The sequence below is a fragment of the Fistularia commersonii genome, chromosome 6 (assembly GCF_037954325.1).
Source record: "Fistularia commersonii isolate RoL2024-O1a breed Wild chromosome 6, RoL_Fcom_v1.0, whole genome shotgun sequence".
Classification (NCBI taxonomy): Eukaryota; Metazoa; Chordata; class Actinopteri; order Syngnathiformes; family Fistulariidae; genus Fistularia; species Fistularia commersonii.
The window spans coordinates 13,209,494-13,231,899 of record NC_141289.1 but is presented as its reverse complement, the minus strand read 5'-3'; the positions used below and the strand labels follow the sequence as shown (position 1 = coordinate 13,231,899).

At 40.1% G+C, this 22,406-nt stretch overlaps 1 protein-coding gene across 2 annotated transcripts in view; it reads right to left on the bottom strand.

Moving 5' to 3' along the window:
• The window catches only part of creb3l1 (cAMP responsive element binding protein 3-like 1), a 39,441-nt gene that overhangs the window by 8,530 nt on the left and 8,505 nt on the right, over window positions 1-22,406 (bottom strand). The window contains exons 2-8 of one of the 2 annotated variants that reach the window (XM_086148235.1): window positions 13,629-13,761; window positions 10,254-10,340; window positions 2,035-2,189; window positions 1,868-1,949; window positions 1,438-1,682; window positions 835-981; window positions 349-407 (exon numbers count right to left, since the gene is read on the bottom strand). In XM_086148235.1, the coding sequence (XP_086004361.1) occupies window positions 349-407; window positions 835-981; window positions 1,438-1,682; window positions 1,868-1,949; window positions 2,035-2,189; window positions 10,254-10,340; window positions 13,629-13,761 (908 nt within the window). The remainder of the gene's footprint in view (window positions 1-348; window positions 408-834; window positions 982-1,437; window positions 1,683-1,867; window positions 1,950-2,034; window positions 2,190-10,253; window positions 10,341-13,628; window positions 13,762-22,406) is intronic. The other variant, XM_086148236.1, reaches the window with a different exon arrangement.

Below are 22,406 nucleotides of genomic sequence, written 5' to 3'. Positions count from 1 at the left end.
TTCACCGGCTGAGAATAACCGGCCGTTTAGGGCACAGTTGAGTATTTTAAAAAGCTTCTCATTTGCTAACAAAAAAAAAAAAGAAAATATTTAGAAGATATGTATCAGGTTACTATGCAACTGACGGCAGGGTTATGTTGATGGTTGAACTCTGGTGAATTTCAAGTGATTCATTTCTAATGTCACATATAATTAGTTATAACATGATCTTGAATTCTCATTTCACCGCACTGGTTGGGGTCTAAATGGTAATGGCAACTCATGCACAGTTGTGCAGTTACTGGAATAAAAATTGTGAGGACTGTGAGGTTACAATGGAAAACCAGGGACAAGGACTCCAAGTCTTACTTTTTCTCCAGACATTCCACATACTCTTTCTTCTTCCTCCGGCTCTCTTGGGCTGAGATCTAGTTTGTAAAACAGGAAAAGAAAAAGATTATCATTAATCCATGCATGCAATGTAGATTTCTGTCACTGTTTCAGTTATACCGTTTCAGGAAAATAAAAGATTCAAATGGCAATTAATAAGCAATAGAGTCAACAAAAAACACTGTATAATCCAGAATATGAAATAGTCCAAACGATTTAGTAATAATAAAAACAAAAGCAGATAAGAATCAGAAACACTTCATTGGTCCTGGAGGAACTTGTATGAGAAAAAAGGGAATTTGTTGTTGTTGTTGTCATCATCATCATTATTATTATCACCATCCTATATGTAATGTTTAAAAAATATATACAAGAGCCACATACAGACTTCTTCTGTAAGATATAAAAACCCCACTCAGAAAAGGAACCCACCCACTCATTTTAGTTTCTTGTCCTGCACCTCACCTTGTTTTTGATCTTTCGTCTGACCCTCTTCAGTGCCTTCTCTTCACTCTTGGTGAGAGGAAGTTTGTTGGGTACCGGGTAGCCCTCAGCGACCAGGGTCCTCTTTTCCTCCTCTGTCAGTATGAGGGGTCCTGAGCCCTGTAACTTCTGTGCGGTGAAACAGGCATGTAATCAACATTCACTGCCATCATCAACCAGTGACACACACACAAAAAAAAAAAAAACTCCTGCAGTCGATTGTTGTTCTTGGGAATTAATCCAGCGGTTCGTGCTTTGATAAATACCACAGAAGGGCCCGCTGAAAGCAGTAAATAAAATCTTTAATTCCATTTATTATCCATGATCCCTGCGGTGAGACTACAAGATTGATGCCCTTCTCTTAGTGAGTAGTAAAAAGCTATATACTCTATCTCCCTACCACTAGTGCACTTGAACACAAACACACTCACTCACTGTTTGTGATGGAAAAAAAGGTCTGGTTTGGGATTAACTCATTACTTTTTATCCATTTTTAGTTTTCCACTGTTTAAAATGAAATTCACTGAAAATACTAGAACAGTGATCATACAATTAAGACGGTTAGAGTAAATTTGTGTCTCGTACTTCTTGACGGCGACGGAGCGAAGGGGAAAGGTGTGTACTGACATGGGGCGCGGTGAGGAGAGGTGAGGAGGAGATGGCCGCAGAAGAGGAAGAACAGGAGGACGACGAGGCGCGACCTCCTAGCCTCTGTTGTGGCTGAGGAGAAGATGGGGGCAGAGGGAGGTGTGGGGAGGAGGGGGGCAGGGAGCCATCGCTGTCACCGTGGTTACTGCTGGGTGGGGTTGGTGGGAGCTGGAGAACGTCGTCTGAAGAATAGAGAAATGGTGAATTTAGCACCGCTTGTTTCAACTGAAGGTACATTTTGGTTTGGGAGTTTGATATAGTGATGCAGGTTTTGAATTAAATGTGTCCTAAAAATATGTGATATAATCTACAAGCCAAAATTGACATGGGTGTCACAAAGTGTTTATATAGACATGGGGCACTGTACCGCTGGGCAGGCTGAGATACTGTCCAAGCTCTCTGGGTTCATCTTTTATGGCTACTGGCTTCAGATCATCTTGACTCTGCTCCTGCAGAAATAATAACCGTTAATATTAGACAAACGGACGATCCGCCGTGTTTTGTTATCATGGGACACACCCAACGGATGCTAACCGTGTGTTTCCATGGCGATCCTCTGCGCGGAGGAGCTGGGTTTAATATGAGAGGTGGGCCTTCAAGCGGCTGTGGATTTGACCTTTGACCCACATCAGGCTCCTCCTGTTTCACCAGGATGGCTGACAGGTCCTGACTGAAGCTCCATTCAAACTCTAAGAGAAAGATGGATCTTTTTGAAATTAAGAACCACATACAAGATTTTTAGGTAATTTCTCTTAATGTCCTGATGATTTTAAAATCATTTCCCGATCATTTATAACACAGTTCTTCAAATTTTTTTTCCCGACCATTTACAGCATTGTTGATTTTAAGGCCGCTCTAGAATACTATTACGTTTTGCTGTTATCCAAAAGTCCCGAATTGTTAAAAGTTTTTCGAAGACTTTGAGAACAATAGAGTGAATTCATGAAAAAAACATGATGGCAAAAGATCTCCTCACAAAAAAGGGTTTGGAGGGTTAAGAAAAGAGTGATGTCATCCTTTCAAATATACTTGCACAGAGCATTTGACCTAAACAGACAAAGAAGAAAATGTTTACACATTCCAGTAAGAGTACAGTTCTGTTAGAATATGCCCAAAGAGTGTACGCAAACAATCAAACAAACTGGGTCAAGTGTAATCAGGCTGGGGTGCTTGATAAGAAAGCTAACAAAATACAAAATGTATTTCAAACATTTTCTCCTCGCTATTGACTGAAATATAATCCAAATATTTCTGGGAGGCAGTTTTGAAAAGTTGAGGGAACTTTCTAAGCAACTTAGCAAAACAACTTGTTTGTATCGGCCCAGGCTTTGCTGTAGGTCTTCCTATGGGAAGTAGATGGTTGATCATGACTCGCATTGTGAGAGAGTTTCCCCCAAACACTGGAGCACTTCCTGACAAGCCCGGTTATTACAGACTGCTGGACTATGGTGCTCTGGCAACTGTGGTGCATAATTTGTCCCCTGTGACTGTGTATCTACCCTGAAATAAAAGATGGGCTGAACCAGCAGCTTGACTTCAGTATCCCTCTGGGAAAAACAGCCGCTCACTTTAAATGCAGTAGAAAATACACATAATTCACTGTCCCAACTATGAAGTAAGAATACAGTCTGAACAGGTTCACACGAGGTGGATATATTTCGAGGAGCAGCTCATGGGCACTCTGTTGTTTAGTCTGACTGCTAAATGAAATTTAGGGATAAGGGGCTGCAGGAAAGTTAGTCAGTAGCAATCCAGAGAAATTTGCTGTTCCAGAGGATGTGGTCCTCCTCGCCAGCACTGGCAGCCTTTTGGAAAAGACCTGTGACAAACTCTACACTTATACTACTACGGTGCGACTTGATGCCAATGCGATACTTTTATTTGACACAATATCCATCATCTGACCATTTAATAGATAGTGTGAAGTGACTGAGCATTTTTGTAAAAATGTAGCCCTTTATTCTGATTCACACCCGCTCAATTTCAGATCATTCATTTCCGACTCAGGGCCTTTTTCCCAAATGTGGGCATAAAAAGAAACTAAAATTCAAGGTGACTAACTGCAACTGGAGAGCAACAACCATGATGTCGCCAAAGTAGTTAAGGGTGAGGCTGATGAGCTTATCAGGTAATCAAATGCACCGATTTTGAATTCCTCCCAATCATTCATTCATAGACATTTGAGTCTTTAAAACCAAAACTGGGCACCTCTGGATCAGCCTCTCACATTAAAATAAAAACATAAAAGGGCCTTAAGAAACTCCAGGAGACAGGATTGGGTCCCCCTGATCATGTTTCACGGAAAAGACTCACTCAAGTTAGAACGTGAAACATCTGTTTTTTCTGTGTCGGTGCTCCAGATCTGGTGAATTCCAGCTTTGACCGGGCATACTATTCGGCTAACTTTACAATCAACAGCATTACATAATCCAAAAGACTAGGTGGCTAGTCTTTCTTCCAGCTTCATTTAGGCCTTTTCTTTGGATTTCTCATTAGCTGGCTTTGAAACTGCATTCCGCAGGAACAACATGCTTTCGGCAGCTCTGAGGGAGCTTCCTCAAATCTGAGTGAAGAACCAGGATGGGAATTGACGCTTCTTAAACCTTTAACAGTTTTATAAAACAGAGGTGAAAGCTGTGAGTGATATTTAAAAAGGCAGGCAGGGTCTTACAGAAAAGTGTTGACTGGATTTATGGCACTTGTAATGTACATTCACTGTACATTAGAGGAAACCTACTTATGCTTGGTATATGTTATACTTTATGCCAATTTCTTTGATTTTACCTCTTGGTTTCCAGGCCCGTAAAAATCCACTCAACAAATAATTTAGACTGAGAATCAGCTCAGGGCCCACAGCTTGATGCACTCATGCTTTATTTGGAAAGAACTGAAATGTACCGTTTGAGTTGCTAACAGAATTCCATTGCAAAAGACAAAAATCCCATTTAATGCAAACAAGTGAACTTAAGGTCACGTGGTTTCTCATTCCTTCTCGGCTACCTTATAGAAAATTCTCAGGAGGTTAATTCTAAATTTTCAGTTAACAACCGCAGAGACTAGTCATGTCTAGCCATTTAGGTACATTTCCTGGACTATCTTGTTACATGTAAGGTACCTATCAGTCAACAGGTAATCCATCGTACACTAATTTTATGTTATCTTCCAAACCCGAGAACACAATGTGACTTCTTAAGGAAATATCCCAATGGAAGCATGACTGAGTGGTCGATTCTGTTCATCAGCACAGGACAGGAGCAGATTTGATGCTTGTGACACTCACACACAAGAGGCTCCTGTGCTGCGTGGAAAAAAGCAGCAGTTTAACAAGACGCTGACTGCTGTGTTGTTGTGTGTAAGTGTGCTCTGATGAGCAAACGCCATTTTAATCACCTGGTTTCCAGGCAACATTGTGCTGGTAAAATGCTCAGAATTTTACAAGGTGTGTATGTTTGGTTGGAAGTGGAGAGAGGGAGGTTGGGTGGTGGGGAAGCTGGGGCCCCCGGAGTAAAAGTGGCTTTTGATTGTGGGCTCAGCCATCACTACAGCAGGCACCAGCAACAACAGATTTGATTCAGACAAATTACAAACACTCATCAGAGCGCAATGAGCTAATTGGTGGCTGATGTTAGTGTTTAACTAGGCTGAAAAACTCTGCTGTAACCCTCTTCATTAGAACTATTAGTTGAGAAATTTTCATCTGACTTCACATTAATTGGGTTTCTGAAAGTGAACCATTCCGGTATTGTCATGATATACCACTAATATAAGTAGGTAGATACATTTCAGAGGTGAAGCAAAATTATTGGTCGCAAGCGGGTCAGTTCCCGATCTGAAATTGCTGATAAATGTCCAAAACACATCCAAATGGCCCCATTAAAACACTTTCACCAGTCTAGCCTCTGTAAACTCACAAGACATTGGTGTTTGAGTCAAGTTGTGCGCTTAGATCTGAGATAATCATATTCATGAGACCAAGTCCTTAGCTTGGGTTCACACAGATGAAACACTGCATGCATTTCAATTCCAACAGCCTACACTGTAGTTCCAAATTTTTGCTCAGTCCAAATAACATGTATATTCTGTTAAACGTATTGTGAGACAGCGAAAAGTTCAAGACATCTCTGCAGTAGATAGCTAGCGGTATTAAGTTGCTGTCATATCAATGATTGCTTTGCCATCCTGATTTTTCATGTAGGATAATGAATTTTATGAGAATGGGACAAACAGATGTGAGGGATGGACAGCCAAACAAAAAATATATCTCCTCAGGTCAAGAATACCACTTCTGGAATAATAAGATAAAAAAAGGAAGTTAATAAACAAGCTCCTCTGGAGGCCGTGGTGCTTTGAAGCCGAATTATATTTTTTGAAATCCAATCACTCCGACGCGTCATTAGCTTTGAGACTCTGAGGAAATCGCAAACTACAGTACATCTGAATTTCGGGGGGACTCCTCGATCTCTTCTGTAAAATCTCTTGTTCCCCTCTGAAATGAGACCCTAAGACGCCTCCGCTAATGAGGCCTGCCCTGCTGCTCACTAGAGCCTTGTTAAGCCTCCCATCCGTGTTAGGAGACCACTTGATTGGAGGCCCCCACCACTTCCTAATGAATAACAGAGGCTGTGAACTGTGGGCGAATAGATCAGCATAACAGACTATTCATCTCTAGTCACTCGAGCAGGTTCATAAAAGAGTAGATAGCACATCTTTTGAAAGTTTTGCAGAGGAACAGGAATAGAATAGTTTCCTTTGTGGCTTTTTCAGCGTACAAGACATTTGATATGAATCCAGGAAGCCTCTGGGAAGTGGAGATGATTGTTTCCATTTCAATTAAGACCCAACATGAGACAATATGAGTGTTACTTAAGTGAATCAATGGGCACTTTTTCAATTGTCATATGATGAAAAATCACTTTTGATCATGAGCACTCAAGTAAGTTCATGATGTTGTGCTATAAGTGTCACCCCGAGCAGTGCCCATGACAGTCAGAATTTATTTTGAATGCCAAAGTCACCGTTTATTATCATTTTTGTCTCGACAAAAGATACGATGTGTGCATGTGTGGCGCCATGCAGGTAAGGAATTTGTTGCATCGGCAGGTAAGACATCCTGTCACAGAGCGCCGTTTAATATTTAAAAAGGCTGGAGGTGGTCATCCTGGGGGGTTAACAAAGGAGACGCAGGGACTGCGTTTGATCTCAGTGAGACAGCAGCTGTATTAAAACAATAGTCGGAAAAGCACGGTGGGAGCTGCCGTAAAATACACAGCTTGTCTTTGGCTGAAAAACAGCAGCGACATTAAAAGACCAAGCGCCAAAAGAGAGATGATGGAGAAAGGGAAGCCAGAAAGTTAAAGAACTTTGTCTGAAGTATCAATAATATGTGGATCTGTGTGGTCAGCACACAAAAAACAAACAAACTCCATGCGGAAAAAAAAAAAAAAAAAACGTTGATGATGCTGTTCATTTTGTCGATGTCAGCAGGATTAATGTGACTGGTTTCACAACATGTTTGAACTCTTCATCACAAGAGGCAGGAATAGATCCAGGACTATCTTGCTTTGATCAGCAGAGTCGCTGCTGGTGTTTTCTCATGATACCACATTGAGTACACAGTTTGAGAACTGGTTTGTTTCTTGGTCTGTGGGCAAAATATAAAGAAACCTCTATCCCTGGTTGTGATTTATGTCACAACATTTTGGAGGCAAGAGGACCCCAAAATGGTTTAATGTGACCATGACTCCGCACGGCAACAAAACATTATGAACCAGACTTGATTCACAAAGTCTAAATAACTTTAAGATGATCTCAGATCTCACTTTCACATCAAGGCTGTTAGAAGGGTGGTTTCTCATCAACATCCCACCCCACATATTGAGCAATATCGAATTTTTCCGAGTCCAGTTTTCGGCCCAGACACAGTATCCATGGTAAAGACTGACATTTCATCTGTCTTGTTGCTTTTTGATTTAAGTTCTGTCTTGAGGACTCTGAAACACAACATCCTCTTATAGCATTTTTAGGGTTCCCTCGGTGCTCAAGGGACGGACATTTTCTTGGTACCAATTATACCTGAGCAACAGAGCGTAAACCCCTGCATGGAGCCCCCTGCTTCAAGGTGAATCATAGAGTTCCACAGGGATCAGTACTCAACTGCCTATGGTTTTATTGAACCGTCTTTTCAAAACACACACGCACGTGCACGCACACACACGCACGCGCACGCACACACACACACACACACAAACACACACAGAAATATCTTGTATCGCTAGTGTGCTGATAACAAGTAAATGTATTTTCCTTTAGCAGTCTGTGTTCCCTTCCAGCTGTAAAAAGCGGAGACGTTCCTGTCAGACGTCCATAACAGATCGCATGCTACTCTCTTGCATTTGAATGGTAAATTCACATCAGCTTTTTGTTTTCCCCTCTTTAATTCCAACTAATAAGACTCACCGCCTCTTATATTTGAGTCCCTCGTGACCATCATCAAATATTAAAAAAAAAAATGAACCAATAAAGCTTTTTTTTTTTTTTTCCAGAGTCAGAATCTGAACATTCCTGCATTGAATCTTAAACAGACTAAAGTCAGGCCTGTTTCTCTGGCTTACCAAAGAAGGCAAGACATTTTTCAGACCCAAAGTGTAGCTGAGAGTGCCCTCGTAATGTGTGAGAATATTTTTCATATAGCACTGGCACTGATATTTTTCCCTATTTCATTTTTCCTTATTACATATAACTCCTTAATTTTTCATACATGTCTGTCCTTGTTGCTCCACAATGCTCTTCCCTTTGAATAAGGTTGGTTACTTAATCAATTCAGTGAGAGCTCTTCTGGCGATCCAGCCATTACCGACTGGCAGTGTTTCTCTGGAATATTCTACCACTACACAATCAGCCGGCAATTTCTGTTGATGCATTCCAATCCAGGCTGAAAACCGATCTTTTTTTTCTGTTTATGACCTCGCCTTATTTCGCTGGCCAGGAGACCAAAACAAACTGATAAGTGTTTCCTCCTTGTCAAATGGCTACCACAACTTTCTTATGGTCACATAATTCTACTCTCCGGCCTCAAGAGAAGGAAACACACCGTGATCAATGTCAAATCAAACATTCAGTCTGACTGGTGGTCAATCAAGGCATCTGGTGTTTAATGCACTCGATATTTTTACTTGGGCTACGGTTTAAGATCGTAAGGCAACACCTACCGAACTCTCTTCATCTGTTGCTCTCTCTGAATGCTTAAAATGCCTTTGAAAAGGTGCACAATGATCTCCAGTGCTCTTATCCAGCCCAAAAAACCCTGCCTTTTTTCCAAATCTCATTAATAATAATCTGCAACAATTGCATACTTGTCCAACATTGGCATGCCATCAACTTATCACCAGCATAACTCTCTTGCAATTACTTCCAAATGCCACAATGGCAGCCAACAGTCCATCTGTGTGACAAAATATTTTTGGGAGGACAGTCAAACAAATCCTGACAGCAGAATCTGCGAGCAGCTATCGGGCCACCGCGCAGCAATCCATCTCCAAGCTGGGAGAGCGCAGCAGCACTCGAGCGGGGCATCAGAGAGCAACAAATGCAGATGCGGATCGTACATAACAGAAAGTATTGTATATCCAACGGTAATTAAGATGAAAACAAACAAAAGGTTGAACTTTCAATGCGTTTGAGATCAAGTAAAAGATCACACACGCTAAGATAGATTCAAACATGATGCATATTTTTTGTGTGTCTGTGACAAGGTGGAGGCTGAGGTATGAGGTAAGTATGCCATATGCGAGCTTGGGATGACAGCTATGAAACTCCAGCAGACAATATAACTGACATCCACTTTATTAACTCCGAAAAGCACTGATGTCGAGAAATACCCCCGATCAACACAGAAATACTGGTAATGCACTAGATAAACTGCTTTTTAATGCAAGCTAAAGTCATTCTGCTCCTTGCGGTATTTTGGCAAGGCAAGTAATGTGATATTCGTACCTTCAAAGTGGATTTAATTGGATTAAGGGATAGAGAGAGTGAAGGAGCCGGAGAGAGTCAGAGAGAGGGCAAGATAGTGAGGACAAAGAAAGAGAAAAAGTGATCAAAACAGAGAGAGAGAGAGCGAGAGAGAGAGAGAGAGAGAGAGAGAGAGAGAGAGAGAGAGAGAGAGAGAGCGAGAGAGAGAGAGAGAGATAACCTGAAAGAATTGAGCAAGAGAGTTTCCGCTGGCTTTGGCTAAAGCTGCAGACTCCAAACCATATGCTTGTCATAGCGTAGTGTGAGAGTGTGTGTGTGTGTGTGTGTCTGTTAGGTGGGCAGGGCTTAGCTGGGGGAAAACTGCTCCGACTGGGATCCTGCAGCTCAGACAGAAGGATCCCCAGGACAAACGGAGCTCAGAGGAGCACACAGCCAGACAGGCGAAGAGAGAGACAGAGACTCAGGGAGAACGACGACAGGAAGGGATAATACGGTAGATGAGTCAGAAATGAGAGAAAGACAAGCTAGGCTGGATCTGAAATATACAGTGATTCACTCTGCAGTGGCACCTCCTACATCAGCCAGTCAGATTGGATGTTATTGCAGAGGCCCTTACACTTTGCAGGTTCTGACCCCCTACAATGAATGAACCAGAAACTTGTCTAAGCCAAGCAGATAAAGTAATATTAGATTGGCAGCGGGACTAAACACCAGTTTAGTCTTGGCTTGCACAGAAAAAAAACAGAAAAGGGAAGGTGAAAATAAGACCATTTACGACCTACCAGAATCTTGGTCCATTTTGATTGACAGGGCTGGGCTCTGGGGCGCAGAGTCTTCGCTCAGTGAATAACTGTGTTCTGCTTGAATATCTAGGAGAATTAAGAAACACCAAGGAAATATTTTTTTCTTTTTGCACATCTTCTAAACAAAATAAACAGTACATCTGTTGGTCGTTAAATTGGGTGGCTTTATGACGAGGGATTTAAAATCCTCGCCGCACAAGATAACTGGTTTTAATTAACCTGATACCAAAGAAAATGCTGGATTTGGGAATGGATGGGGGGGCAGCCAGGCCTGCGGAGCTGAATGAAAAGATCTGTGAAGAAGTGGTATTTTTTAATGTTTTAAGGTGCAGTTATTAAATGTCGTTATGGAAATTGTTTTTCTTTTTCGGATGCATGCGGTATACGAAAGAGAAGGAAGAGGGCTCTCTCACACTGAGAGTATTGAATTTATGACTATTATGAGGGGGAGATTCATCCATCCCTGAGCTTTGCAGTAAACCGTGGTGGACATAAGTGGGAACTGGGAATCGGCTTTGCTTTGTTTTTTGTTTTTTTCATAATGACCCTTTTGTCTATTTATTAATTGTATCATCTTTTTGTTCTTAATGTGTAGAGCTTCAACAAAAAAAAATCACATAAGGGACTTTTTTTATATTTATCCAAGCAGATATATTTGGTAATCAATCTTTTACAACTGCCAAAAAACATTGACACTGATAAAGGAAATTAGTAAACTTGAAGACAAATTTTTGCAAAAGACGAGACACTTTGGGCCATTTTAAACCCCATCCCTGATATCAAATCTCACAATCCCTTTTACTTCTTTATGCCAGCATTAGCTGGGGAAAACAGCTGTCTATTACGAGTGACAAAGCACACGCATAAGACGATGGTTTCCTTGGGCTTTTGTTATGAGTGCTGACTACCTGTCCTCTGCCCAGGTCTCCATGGCAATAGTGTTTCAGATGGTCTTATCACTGCACCTGGTAATTTCTCCTGATCCCATTCTTTTTTTTCTCATGTCATCTGTTTAGAAATGTGAAATCCTGTGTCCTGGGCTCTAATTTGCAGTCACCCAGGTTTCTATTGTGCACATTCATTACATTGCACTGCATTGCCTCTGTTGCTTTTCCTCAGGCTTTTTCCCCTTTTCCCCCCTCCTTGCCATATGTGATATGTTTTTGTTTAAATATCTGCAAATTAATGGTTTCCTTTAAAGTTGGAATATTTACTTTTGAGCAGGAGATTGTAAAAATCATTTTCTATTAATCCAAAACACGGAAAGACCTCATTTGATGACATTCAAAGTACTCTAAAGCTCTTCTGTTAATGCATCATCCCTTCATTTTTTAATCCCACTTCTAAACCACAGTCAGATAATAACCAAGGTTTTTTTTATTCACTTAGACATTTTAAGCTGGGGGTCAAACATTGTATTTTTCTGGACCTTTGGCTTTTTTTTGTTGCTTAAATTGAGAATAAAAAATGAAAAACTGTGAGCCCAGCTAAATATTAATATTAGCTGGTTTGGGCTGGTCAAAGTGAAGAATTTGCTATTTTCAGACAAATTAATAATTATTAATTATGATATAAAAGCTCAATAACTATATTGAACACTGTCTGGGTCTGAATATAGCCAGAAGAAACTTTGGGGGAGAGGCATATAGAATGTGTTTAATAGATTCAGTCATTTTTAGAGATTTAAAGTGGAAATGAAATGAGACATCGAGACACTTTATTTTGACATGATATTGTTTGACCTTAAATTGTTGGGGCTTTATATTTATCTACAAGCATTTGACCCAGAGGAGGTTTTGGAGGCAGGCAACCCTTACAAATATTCTCAGTTCAAATGCTAAATACTGTATCTCAGTAATTGTGGAAACTATCTTGGTGAACCTTTTTGCTTTATGTCAGTAAAAAGTCCTATTTCGGATGAAAAACCAATTTTAGAAGCAATACAGTCAATTTACCAGACTGAACTAAATGGGCAAACTCTATATATAATACTGGGTGTGTTGTGTTTAAAGTTAGCTGGCAAAGTGTGACTGCGGCGCTTCGAGGCATGACAGATGTATAATAAGCAAAGTGTACGTCAGTGGGCCTAATAATTTATTTTTTTAGAAGCGTAACCTCAACAAAGGGTATCCGTGTATCATCATTTTGCATCTTTCAAAATACCTTACATGAAATTACAGTTGCAGATCACAACCATCTGATTGCATTGAAGGGCTCTTGGCTGATACCATGGTAACCACAGGCAGGAAGTAAAGAGAGAGAAACGTAGAGGAGATAAGGCTCACTGAGTGAGTAATTTATTTTTAATTACCGTACATCTATCAAGTTATTTTCAAAGATGTGTTTTTTATGTGCTTGATATTGTATTATTCATTTGTTTCTTTTTCATTGTATTTGTTTGTTCAAATGCAATGCCATCTTTTTCCACCATCAGTTCATAAACACATTCTTCGGGTGTTTTACTTTGAACTTTATCTCTTGTTTTTCTTGATCTCCACCAGCTTCTGATTGGCCAGGATGCCTGGCAGTCTGTTTGTCTTCCTGTCTGTCCTGTTTTTTTTTTTTTCTATGTCTGTAAAAGCACTTTGCAAGGTTTGTTTTCAATAGTTAAGTTTTTACAGTTTTGCCAGATGACCTTTGTGACCGTCTAAGACAGACTAACCCTACAGTAAGTCTGAGCAGGGATCCTTGAAGCCACTGTTTGAAATTGAGAACCCCTTGGACGCTCCGCCAAGTGCAACCTTAACCAGTAACTTGTCCTGTCTTTGCAGTCAAGAGCACCTGCTACATGAGGGGGCAGCAGAAGTGCAGCGAGTTTCCTGCTGGGAAAACACTAAGATTTTTGGAAGCCAGAGCTAAAGCCGGCTCCTTGAATCACAGAAGTCAACCTCTGCTGTGAGAGAGCAGCCAAAGTTGTCAGTGGTTTAAGAGAAAACTCGATACGGCCAGGTCCCCGTGCTGCTCTGACTTTGAAATCTAACCGAATAATAGGATTGGCATTCATTTCTGCCCAGATTTTGGCAGAGAAGTTGTGCAACTGGCTAATGCGCAGGCGTTATCCCAGGAGCTGAGAGAGCTAAGATTGAGTGCGGAGAGAAAAACTGAGTATCTTTTTGGATGTAAAGCCTTTAAAAGTTAACTTCCAAAAGCCAACATTTGGCAACAAGCAAGAGGAAAGATTATTATTGAAGGCACTGACCCACCATTGTGTTTATATTCTAGGCCAGTGATAAATATTCTCTCTTTCTTGTGAAGGTGTTCTCTTCTTGCAATGGGTACCACTGACCAAAGAAGATCCTGAATATAGTAATACCTCTTTTGTGATCATTTTTTCAAATTGAAAAAAGCAGTAACCTGGGCTGCTGTCGATATCCATGTGTAAGAGTGAAGATCTGTCTGCCAGCAGGGGTCGCTCTAATATGTGGTCTTCGAAGAAACTGCTGAATAATTCGCTGCTGAAATCGTCCATCTGGTCACCGGCGAAAGGCTGGAACACATGAGGAGGGACACGGGGACAGACGTTATCTTGATCCAAACATACCAAAAATCCTCATAGTGTGATATTATATCATTGGCCATTTACATCCTTAAATGTCTGTATGTTATTTTACAATCAGCATAGAAGAGAAAGTAAGAGCATTGTCCTGTCAAGACATTTGTTATTGTCATTGAGAATTCTTAATTGTTCATTTATATTTGCTAATCCACTTGATCTCTTTTCAGTCCAGAATATCCCTGTATAAGTTGTCGCTGGGTTTGGGTAAGTCACCTTTTAAAGCCAGCACAGACACAAGTACTGCCTAAAAATCAAAAAGAAAACAAATCAAAAAGAATCACCATAAAACAAGATGTTAGTCCGTAGAGACAGATAAAAAATGACCAAGAATTTCCACTTCCACTAACAATATATAAAGTGGAAATCAGTGAGTTTGGTTAAGTGTGGCTGCAGTCAGGAGCTTGGGGAAAATGAAACCATTCCACTTTATCCAGTGGTCAGAAAAAAATGTATATCATGTTGCATGTCTGCCATGTGTTGCGTGATGCAGAAGCAGATGTTTCATAATATGTAGACAGTGAAAAACTTGCCCCTGAATATTTTGATATTTATGTAAGTAAGGGGACCTTAGGAATGAGCAAGATCATGTCCATGCAAATTGATCATGTTGCTGTCTGGAGATTGAACCAACAACAACCTCCTGGATCGAGACCGTTTCTGCTTTTTATTTACCCGGCTTTGTTATTTACTGCCCCTTAGGCGTAAATTATTCTCATCTCCAGTTGACAAGTTCCAGCAGCTGCTCTGCAGGTGCTCTCGCCTGCGTTGCAACCGAAGCTACACAGTTTTCAAAGTCAGAGGATGGTAACGTGAAGGGATTTCAGATTTGGAGGTTGATCTGGTGGGCTTTCTTGGTTGGCTGCATGCATTTCTTTTAAACTCATTTTGAGTGTCACTGCACTAGATTTAACTGCCTTAAAACAGTTGTCAGTTTTTCTATGTCGATGCACATCACTCTCCTTATAATAAAATCAGGAGTCCTATCAGACATACATTTTCCACACTGCTAAACGGTTGCAATGTCAATTTAGTGAAAAGAAAGACACGCTTTGTTTGTTTCGTGTAGAGGTTTTTAAAGATATTTGTTTAATTAAGAACAGGTCCTCAGGTGAGGAAAACAGTCCATACTTTTCCATTGCATGCCCAGCTGGCACGTTTGCTGCACAAACGTCTATAAAGCCATGATCTGGACGAAAGATCAATATCAACGTCTTGATTTAGCATTTGCACATCCGATGAATCCTATGTTTACATGGATTCGTTTAACCTAGGATAGAAATAATATCAAACCCTAGGCTGACACAGGAACAGCGCTAATGGCATGAAGGGCCAGTCAATAGGAAACAGAACAGATAGATTCATCCTCAGTCTGGATGAATGAGTCACCGGGCTGACACGGTGTTCTGGAAGCCTGGGACAGCACGGTGCTTGCACTGCTTCAATACACATTCACACACGATATGAGTCATCCCCACCAAACAAGCACAATGCAGATCAAAAGTAGTCACACACAAAAGCATGGACTGGTTGACACAGTAACAGGAATCTCCTGATTTTAATTAAAACATGATTTTCATGTTTCATTCCAGGAAACAAATGTAAGCTCATGTACAAACACAGCATGAAGCATCAATCAGTTCAGTAGCTATAACAAAGACACTGCTGTGATAATAAATACAGGGCCGACATCATTTGTTTTGAACTGGGAAGGAAATATGGTCACTCAGTCAAGTTGGTGGCATTGACAAGTGAACCCTGCGGTTCCCCCAGATTTATGAAAGTTATTAGCCTCCATTAGTGTTCCCTTTTTGCACTTAGGAAAGAGCAGCCAAATGTTTTCCATTGATAAAACTAAGTATGCCCTTTATTAGATTATCAATACAGTACATGTATGCAAAGTAACTTCATTGAATCAATAAAGTTTCAAGAGGCCATACACAATCAAAACCCAAATGGCTCCATGCTGTGTCTGCGCTGTACCACCAGTGAAGCAAAAGCCGGTTTGACGCATTATCATTCCATTATAGATGAAAAGGGATGGCTATTTATTTCTACAAGCCAATCAGAATCATGTCTGGTGAGTCTCAGCCAAGAACAGACTGACCTGATCAAACATTTATCAAAATATTCCATGTTCGGTGTGTTCATGGCTCACCCAATGATGAACTTTTACCCATGGCACATCTCTCAATCCAGGAGTCCAAACAAGAGTCAACTCTTATATTAGCCTCTTAAAGAGCAATAGAAAAAATATCAGTGACAACACTTCAGACTAAATATGTGAGTATACATGTAATTTGGAAGCAATGGGGCAATTAATAATTCTAAACAAAACTAACAGAGAAGCTGTGTCACAAGTGGGGATTTTGCCACCATATTGTCACCTTCTTAAAGTAATTGCCTTAAAGCCGAAAAGCCATTTTTTGATATACCTCTTTTTTGCCTAAATCAACTCCTTACTCAACATATGGCTCAGTTTTCTGAGCCATATGTTGAGTCATATGTTGAGCCATTTCTGCTTTCTGAAAAACTTGAAAACATAACTTGGGCAATTATTTTAAGAAGGCAACAATAAGTAAGCTATGTTGGTGTTAAACACATTTTGATATATATGTAATTTTTAAAAGGTTTTTTTTTTCCCATTAGTGGTGTTATAGTCTACTATAAAAAGTAAAGTGCATAGATTTATAATATACAAAGAAAAACAACCTCCACGCTAATGTAAACTTCACTGTCTGCATGTAAATAACAATTTTCAAAAGTAAAATATGCTCACAATAAAAATTCTAGTCTTGCATCTTTTTCTCTGTTCTCAGTACAACAACATGGAAATGAAATAACCCATTATCGAAAATTGTTTGTGAGAATAGTTTGGTTATTTGTCTGATGATTTTGAAATACAGAACAAAAGTCTCTGAGTTTGTACAGGACAATTTGTTAGTGTGAGTCAAATGAGTCACATCTGACATTGTTTAACTTGTGAAATTTTCTTAAAAAAAAACTTCATAAAGTTAATTTTCCGGGCACAAACACACACACGCGATAGCAATATCAGAGGGTGTCTGTGTTTGTGCGACTGCTTGAGGTGGGGCAAGAGTGTCTGTGCTGGAAGTCTGGGACAAATGCAGCTGTCATATTAACCCATCGGACTTAGCGAACACACAGACAGATGGTGGGAAAATAAGAAAGGAATATGGTACAGGAAGATATTTTGACATTATAATGCGACTGTAAACCATGAATAATTTTTAAAATCGCCACAGTTAATCAGGAGGTATTATGATGATTTCAAGGCACTAATGCCAGGGGATGTGATATTTGCTGTGTCTTGCTAACTGCAGTTTTTGGCCCTTTTTGGGTCAATCTATGCTCTTAACTGGGCATTTCTTTTTTTGCTAATTTAAAGACATTTTCTTGTATTTTTGTTTTCCATTTTTTACAGATTTTCCATAGTGAGTAATTGTTTCAAGTTAGTCATTACTTTTTCTCCTGTGACTGTGAAACCAATAGAATGTCATGGTTAGAGGACATTTAACATTCATTAATATATTGCCCAGATCTACAGGTTTAGGTTGATTTTCCATGGCAGAACATCAGTGAAACCTGCTGGAAAAGAAAGCAAAAAAAAAAACAGTGATGGAATCAAGTGATAGTGATGAGTGGATGAACATACCTCTGCTAAGAAAACCCAAAGGCTCCTGTAAAGATGCAACATTATAAAGCATTGCCCAACCAGGTGTGTATTATGTGCATGGAGTCTGGTCTTGCAGACACTTGATCTTTCATGCGCAAGTGAACTCTCGCTCATTCATAAACAAAACGCACATGGAAACAATGCACTTGTACTGACAGAGCTGCCTTGTCTCACTACATGTTGGAACGATCTCTCTTTAAATAAACTCGAGACTCTCCTTTTAACTTTGCTCCATTAGGGAATATAGGTCATATTTAAACTGAGCAACCCAAAAATAAACATTTCTCCATGCAGGAAACTCCTCCATGGAGAATTGTGGCTGAAATTGGGATTTTGTGGGAGAGGTGCCAGGACAGAAGGGGAAAAAGGGAAGGGTTCATAATTGAAACAATTATGCTCTAAATTTATCTCTAACATTAGCTTCAGCAGTGGCAGCTTTTGTATTGTTCTTTTCCTTGGTGTTTTGTGCTATTTGTTACCAGCAGGACAGCAAAGGTTCTGTCATTGTTGTATAAATCAACACATTAAGCTGAGCTATACATATACATTTAATCATTTCTTAAGTGTGAACATGTTTTCTGTGAATTCATATTATTTTACGACTACCAAATGCCAACAAAAACGTATCTCATAATCAGCAAAGATTGAGAATTACTTTCATAAGGTTTTCTGAAAGATGAGATATTCAGTTCTTTCCCTATCACCGACTCTACGTTTAGTCCGGCACAACAGTTGATTTCGCTCAAAAAGTTAGATTTCTAACCTCATATTCACAATCGTGTTGAGGGTACCGGGGGTTCTCTTCCTGCTTAATCTGCTTGATAAACTGTCCTCTCATGAGTGGACACGTTAAACCACATAAGTTGTTACTTTAGGTAAATACCTGTGAGAGAACTTTGTCAGTTTGAAATCCAGAGCCTTTGTTGACTGATCCCTGTGACAGAACCCAGAGGCACATAACCCTGGAAATGGATTTCAGATGAGACACAAGGCTCTGACTCTGCTGTGAAGGAGCTCAAAGGAGGACTGGATCCAGCATAATCATTTTGAATTCAGAAATTACGCCACAGGCTCTCATAGATCAGCCATCACTTGGTGGAATCTGTTAGTTTAACAATCTCAAGTAATTTGCGTGTATTTAAGCGAAGCTTCCCAAAAATTCCCGAGCAAATGAGTCTCGTTCTACTTGTCAGTCACACAACTATGTTCAATCTATATGATAAGAGGAACCTGAGACAAGCCGCTCATGTCCAGTCGAATCCTGTCTTAGACGCCACAATGATCAAGGCATGGTTGACTGATTTATTACTTGCTGAAAATAGAGTTGACAGAGAAACTGAATGGAAAGGTAAGAGAAATAACAGTCAACACATGTCTTTAGGGTTGCAGTTGCTTAAAACTGCGGGTGTTTGTTCACCATTGACCCTGGGGGCCCATTTGTAGACAAGTAGAGGTTTTGTGGAAAGAATCAGCGGAGGCTTTTCCATCTAATCAGACAGCACTGGCATCCATTGGGGCTGATCAGTCACATCTGACCCGCCGTTCTCGATGTTCATTATACATGCCTGCTGGTCAGATAGTTGGAGCATAAAAGGGCGAGCCAATTTTGCACAAATTTTGTTGAAAAAAAAAAAAAAGAAATTAAAAATTTTAAATCTGATTTTTTGTGATACCATGAAATAAATTGACATTCAAACTAAAAAAAGGGCTGTGTGTCATTCCGTTATCTTATTACATCCAGGTACTAACAGAAAGTTCTAGATATTTAATTGCCGGATATAGCAACCACTTTAGAGCACAGTTTTACATAAACCAAGCGTTGGGAAAGGAAGGCGTTATTGTTATTATTAGGAGGGAGTTAATGGGCCTTCGGTGTGACATTGTTGATGCTGGAGCAGCTGCTGCCACAGTGAACAGAAGTCTGGGTCTGTCATTACTTTACTTCCCTCTAAGGTGGGAAAAGAATCACGTCGAGGAGGGTGTTAGAAAGCAGTTGACCATTTTTACAGCTCATTTCAGCGGTGTGTCATTAGAGGGGGGGAAGGGGCGTGGACGTAAACCACAAGGAGAAGGAGTTGGAAAAGACAGACTTGAGGGGCAATTATAAATGCAGAGAGTGGCTCTGTTATGCCTGTAATTAAGCAGAGTTCAGTCTTAACACATCCTTCTCGTCTTCTTTTGCAGCCTTATCTTTTAATATGCAGAAGAAAAAAACAGTCACCAGCGCCAGTCTGCATGTGAAGATCGGCGCCGGGAGGATATTCACAATTATAGCTACCTGCTGGAAATACCGCCATCCACTACTTTGGTAAATGTTGAAATACCCTGTTAAGAGTATCATTTCGAAACAGAAACATGCAAAAGTACCATCAGCCAAAAGCACTTAATGTATCAAAAGTGAAACCCCTATTATTTTATATGGTATGTTTTTCTCACTAACAGTGCAGGTGAAAGTACTTATAAAAAGTACATGGAGCTCTGCTGATTATAAAGGAGATACATATTACAAAGACTGAGTCCTATCAAGTGTAACATACATTTGTTAAATAAACCTGCTTGAAATAAATAAATAAGTAAATAAGATTCCCCTGTCCTCTCTTTGACTTTCATATAGCACTGGAATTATTATTTTTATTATTATTATTTTGATGTAAAAGGTTTCCAATAGATTTTAAGTCCAAGTGTAGCTATCCTGTGAGTGTAGGATAGCAGTTGGATATTCAACCAAGAGTTCGATACTGTATTCGAGTACTCTGGCTGGGTAACTGAGTAACTGGAGGTTCCTAGTCAGCTGTGGGTCAGCCAGCAGAAGTAGTGCTGCTAAGAGGAATCGTCTCCTTTACCTCAGCATTACAGTAAATAAACCAAGTGACGAGGAAAAGCTTGAACTGGAGCACGGCCTGGGGTGAATGATTTGCGAGCAAATATTACTACGTGGGGTGAACCAATCATAAACTCATCAGAACATCATGCAGCAGCCAACGGAAAAAATATTATTTTCTCAACAAGTCATTATCTGGATTTGAGCGTTTGTGATTATGGTTCCGTTTCTTCTGGTTCTTATTAGATGCTGGCCTCGATGCACGCACTGGAGATTTATGCTGCCACAAACAAACTAAATCATAAATAGCCACAAATAATGGAGTATTTTGAGAAAGCAGAAAAAAAAGAAAGAAGAAAAAGGTAAAATAATGAAAACAAACCACAAAGCCAATGCTTATGTTTGGACTTAAATATATTGAGATACTGGAGATGTCCAAGTATTGGCCGAGTATTTCAAAGGCATTGGGACTAAAACGCTGACACCAGGCTGCAGGAAATACTTTCTCATGTCAGATCGACTTCCCTTTGTATTTTCTGCATCGCTACTGACCTTTGCAAAAGGCGGATGTATCTGTAAATGACAGTTCCTGGCTGTCAGATCATAATCACCACAAAGACATCGGTACCTACAGTAGTCAGACAGATGTCAGTTCAGCCTAAGCCTCAGCAAAATGTTCACAACTAGGGATACAATATGGTGAATAGGGATATGTTTCACAATTGGCTTCGGAAAATCACAAGTCAACACAAAACGGTGTTTCCCCAAGCGTGTTGACGAGGAGTTCAGTTCTACTTTTATTAAATATGGTGTTGACAGAGTTGTGAGCGCAGCTCTTGGATTCCCTAATTCTGACCTTTAGAATATGATTCTAATAATGGGATGTTAAAAAAAAAAGTTTTGTGACTGATACTATCAGACCTTTTCATTGAACTGCTTACCAACATCTTGCTGCTTCAGGATTTCCAGATTACTTTTACCCTATTTGTACATGTTTTCATTTTTTTCCCCCACACATCTCCCTTCAGAATTTCTAATGATTAACTATATACTTTCAGGTAAGCATGAGTTCTGATTTCCTTGATCTCTTTTAAGTCAATGGCACATAATATCTGTTTGGCAACTTCTTTCTGATTCCTACACAAATAAAGATGTGCTGAAAGATTTCAGCACACATCAATGTCACCCGGCTCAAAGCGCACAGAAATGTATTGGCAATAGCCAGGTGTTGGGCTGATGGCAGCCAGGTGGAAAACTTATCACAACACCCTGGGCCTCCTAACTTACCAAATATCTATACTATGAATTTCATTTCATAACTGACAAAATACCTAAAAAATAAGGAACTTGCAGACCACCAACTTCATCACGGGCAATAGCTTTCAAATGCACTTAAGATATATTATCACTGCCATATATCCTTTCTATCACAGCATTATTGAAGATGTTCATTTTCTGGTAGACTCAAGTGAACTCCATTTAGAAAACAATAATAGTGTTTGATCGTTGTCTTGCGTTTAGACCAAAGTAAATAGTATCCTAGCTGAAGCATATGAATGAATAAATGACAGCAAGAATGAAAACAAGGTCATAGAAGATGGGCTACTGACACCATTGCCTACTATTCATTGTGCTAACTCAACCAAAAGAAGGCATTGAGTGAGACGTTATAAAACTGCATGAGATTTCTGGGCTGTGAGAAATTCAACTGCAATAGAGCCACAGATTTAAAGTCATGGCAGTGATCCTACTGTATTTGGTTTTATGTGGTGATGTGTGGCTGCAGTGGTTGGCTGTATTTGGCTTGACTTGAACTGCATTTTTGAGTTTTAGCGAAGGGCGCTATAGTGGTTATGATGCGTGCATGCGTGTGTGTGTGTGTGTGTGTGTGTGTGTGTGTGTGTGTGTGTGTGTGTGTGTGTGTGTGTGTGTTTGTAGCATGGGTGTGTTTGTGTGCATGTGCGTGTGTTGAGACAGAAATGAAATACACTACAGTTCTCAGTACAACAAAAGCAGAGTATTTTTCCTTTGCACGGTCAATCTCTCTCTCCCTCTCTCTCT